Source organism: Rhipicephalus sanguineus, chromosome 9 (assembly GCF_013339695.2).
Source record: "Rhipicephalus sanguineus isolate Rsan-2018 chromosome 9, BIME_Rsan_1.4, whole genome shotgun sequence".
Lineage (NCBI taxonomy): Eukaryota > Metazoa > Arthropoda > Arachnida > Ixodida > Ixodidae > Rhipicephalus > Rhipicephalus sanguineus.
The window spans coordinates 118,300,825-118,304,569 of NC_051184.2; the positions used below are offsets into that span (position 1 = coordinate 118,300,825).

The following is a 3,745-nucleotide window of genomic DNA, read 5'->3' on the forward strand; positions in this document are numbered from 1 at the left end:
TCAACCCCAGAGAGCTCAGCATCTCAGCTCCGAGCACTATTGACCAAGTGGCTGCAGAAGGCCCAGGGGCATCGGTTCGTGGTGTATGCCCTAACGGAGAGGGGACCTGGCAGCGAAACCCATATCAATCCATGTAGGGAGTGGAATGTGGCTGTGCGGAAAATGTGCGAGGAGCTGGGGCCGCGGGTAGAATTCGTGGGCGCTAGTTGGCGACTAGGGCATGGGCAACAGGGCCCGTCCTACCGGGATGACACAGGGGGGCGCCTCCTCCCATTCTTATATCTACCCACAGGTGGTAGATATATGGACCCCCTCTGGGCGGGCCTCTCACGAGAGGCATACCCGCAAGAGGAGGCGCTGCAGGCGTAAGGGAAAACAAGATATGGTTTTCTACCTTAACCTGCAAGGGGGACGAAAGGAGGCGAAGTGGGCGGAATTATTCCTCCTACTACAGAAAGAGAATGTAACGGTGGCCTGCCTGACTGAAACTCACCTACGTGACGAGGAGACACCTCCTCCAAACAGGCAGTTTGTCTGGTCAGGCCTAAACCGCACTAAGGGAGAAAGAAAAGGCGGGGGCCTTGGTTTTCTCACCAAGGTAGACACACAATGGGACAGAGTCCAAAGAGACTGTGAGGAGCACATGTGGCTCACAGGAGAGATTGGAGGAATTGAGATTGCCCTGGGGCTGTTGTACCTCTGGACGGGTAGGGAAGTGCACCAAAGGAACACAGAGAGCCTGGCCTGTCTGGAAAAAGACATTACACAGATAAACAGGCCAGTGGTAGTAGTGGGGGATTTCAATGCCCACATAGAGGCATTGGATGGTACCACCGACAGCGCGGGCAGGCTGCTGCTTGAATGGACTGAGCGGCTGGGCCTAACTTTGCTCAATGCAACTGAAAAGTGTATGGGAAGGATAACATGGGCCGTACGCGGTATGTCCTGCATTGACTACTGCTTCCTGTCCCCTGTCCTTCTCCCAAAGCTGTCGTATATGAGCATCGATAGCACTGGTGAGCGAAGCCTGGGGACTGACCACCACAACATCTTTCTGTGTTTTGGGACTAACCCCCCAGAAACGAAGCGCGATGCCCATGCAGGTAACCTGAGGCCTCTGTCTGATGAGGCCTTGGAAAGGGTGGTGGATCAGCTCGAGGAAGATGCACCTCGTATGGAAGGGCAGGGATACGTGGAGCTGCAACAGTGGATCAGGCGGACAATACAGGATGAAGCGGGAGCCGGACGAGTGACGAGGGGGCGGCACCGACGGAAGGCCTCGTGGGATGGAGAGGTTGCCGAGGCCCTGGCTCAACGCAAACAATGCTGCAGACGTCACCGGCATGCTTTGGGGCGCGGAGCGGATGAAGCCGAACTTTCTGCACTGTGGTCTTTGTACCTAGAGGCAAAAAAGGAAATGGCTTCGATGGTGCAACGTAAAATGAGCACGGTCAACAAGAAGCTGCTGCATGCCATAAAGGAAGCGGGGCGTGACTCGAGCAGAAAGTTCTGGCAGTACATAAAGACCCAGCAGACGAACTCCGATCTCCCTAGCCATCAGCTGAGGGATCCGGAATCAGGGAGGGTAATGGAGGGCGAGGAGTGCCTGCACCTGATACAAAGGGGCATGGCCTCCAAGCTTCAATCTACGGTGGGCTGCCGGGAGGAGGACGAGCTGGCATCGGCACCGCCACGTTGTGACAGCATCACCCAGCGGGAGCTGGACAGAGCGATAGGTCGCCTGGCGGGCAGTTCGGCGGCTGGCCCAGACGGGATTCCCCCTGGGCTGCTAAAGCGCACAAAAAGGCAGACTCGGGAAGTCCTTTTGGAGACACTGAATGGAGTGCTAATATCGGGGAAAATACCGCAGGCCTGGAGATGTATGAGGGTGCGCCTGATATGGAAGCGGGGAACGGATAGGGAGCTGCTGGACAACTACAGGCCCATCACCGTGACATCAGCTATGTATAGGCTGTTTTGCCACGTTATCAAGGCGAGACTACAGCGATGGGCGGAGGAACATGTCCTAGGAGAGCTGCAAAATGGGTTCAGGCCTGGCCGTTGCCTGGAAAACAACCTATTTGTTGTCACCCAGGTGATGGAAATTGCAGTAAAGGAAGAGCGCCCCCTCCTGTTTGCTTTCCTCGACATATCTCAGGCTTACGACAGCATTGAGCAGGACAGGCTATGGCAAATCTTGCAGGTGCTTGATATGCCAGAGGAGTGGCGCAACCTACTGCAGCGCCTTTATGCAGACGCCGAGGCAGTGGTTCAGTGGGGCAACTTGATCACTCCTCGGATTCAGGTGTCTAGGGGACTCAGGCAGGGCTGTCCGATGTCACCACTGCTCTTTATGCTGTACGTGGCCGGAATGGAGAGGAAGCTTTCAGAGTCTGGACTGGGGTTCAATTTGAACTACCTAGAGGAGGGTTTTCAGAGGGTACGAAGGCTGCCTGCCCTCTTCTACGCAGATGACATAGTCCTGCTGGCGGACAATGCGCCCTAGATGCAGGCTCTGCTTGACATCTGTGCGAGGGAGGGTACGGATCTTGGGCTGAACTTCAGTGCAAGAAAGTCTGCGGCCATGCGGTTCACACCACAGGAGGCAGTGCGGGACCCGACCCTCCTGCTGCAGGGCAAGGAAATTGAGTGGGTGGACAGTTACAAGTAACTCGGGGTAACGGTGACGGCAACGATGAACTATATATGCGGGTATGAGAAGGAGTTGCGTGCCAAGGCTTTAAAGCGCCGGGCCTTCCTGGGCTCACGAGCTCTGTGGGCCTTCAGCAGGTACGAGGTCACCAGGGAACTGTGGAAGGGTGTTGCGGTCCCTGCTCTGACTTTCGGTAACGCTGTGGTGTGCCTCTCATCCGCGACTAGGCAGGCGCTCGATGTTCGCCTGCCTAGTCGGGAAGCGGGTCGCACAGCCTTGGGGGCGCACGCCTTCACTCCTAATGAGGCAGTACAGGGTGACCTTGGGTGGTCGTCTTTCGAGGCGAGGGAGGCAGTCGACAAACTCTCTTACGAGAGGCGCCTCAGCGGCCTGCCAGATGGCCGTTGGGCCCGAGAGGTGTACAAGTACGTACACCTCCGGTCGGTGCGGACGAAATGGGTCGGCCGAACCCGCTCGCTATCGGAGCGATACAGGGTGGAGGCTATCCGGCTGACGGCCCCCCTCCAGCGCGACACAAGGAAAAAGGTGCGGGAATCAGTTAGCGCGGTCGAGACTGAGAGATGGAGGGAGTCGGGACGAGCGAAGAGGGCCCTGGCCTTGTATCGGGAGGCAAGACGGATATTGCCAAGGAGGCGTTGTATGACAACTCCAGGGGCAGCGGGCTACTGTGCGAGGCGCGAAGTGGTGTACTTAGGACACGCTCGCTGCGCGCCAGGTACACTGCCGAGCTTGCCACGATGTGCCCCTTGTGCCAGGGCGCAGAAGAGACAATCCGGCACATTGTGCTGGAGTGTACTGGCCTGCGCCCTGCGATACATGATGCTCAGGACTCTGGCACCTCGGGACAAAGCGCGATGGGCGCGACAAACGACAACAGCGCTTTGGCAAGGGCTCTCGGTTTTCGCGGGTCGGGCGAGCCGCCAGGCTGGGAGGCGGTGGAGGCTACGAAGCGGCGGCTCGAATGCTGGTGGAGAAAACAGGTCGAGCAAACGCGCGCGCCGCGGCGGTAGCGGCGGCTATGATGCGCCGAGGGCGCATTGGATGTTACCAACCTTTTTCTTTTCTTTTCTT

General features: G+C 57.6%; 1 protein-coding gene across 1 annotated transcript; it reads left to right on the plus strand.

The window, feature by feature from the left end:
* The first annotated feature begins 382 nt into the window (after window positions 1-382).
* LOC119405827 (uncharacterized) lies at window positions 383-2,506 on the plus strand. The gene has a single exon (XM_037672656.1). The coding sequence runs from the start codon at window positions 383-385 to the stop codon at window positions 2,504-2,506; it is 2,124 nt and encodes a 707-aa protein (XP_037528584.1).
* Window positions 2,507-3,745: the final 1,239 nt, after the last annotated feature.

Bases quoted from the DNA above. Each gene is read 5' to 3' on its own strand.
- LOC119405827 (XM_037672656.1), top strand. From the start codon at position 383: ATGGTTTTCTACCTTAACCTGCAAGGGGGACGAAAGGAGGCGAAGTGG.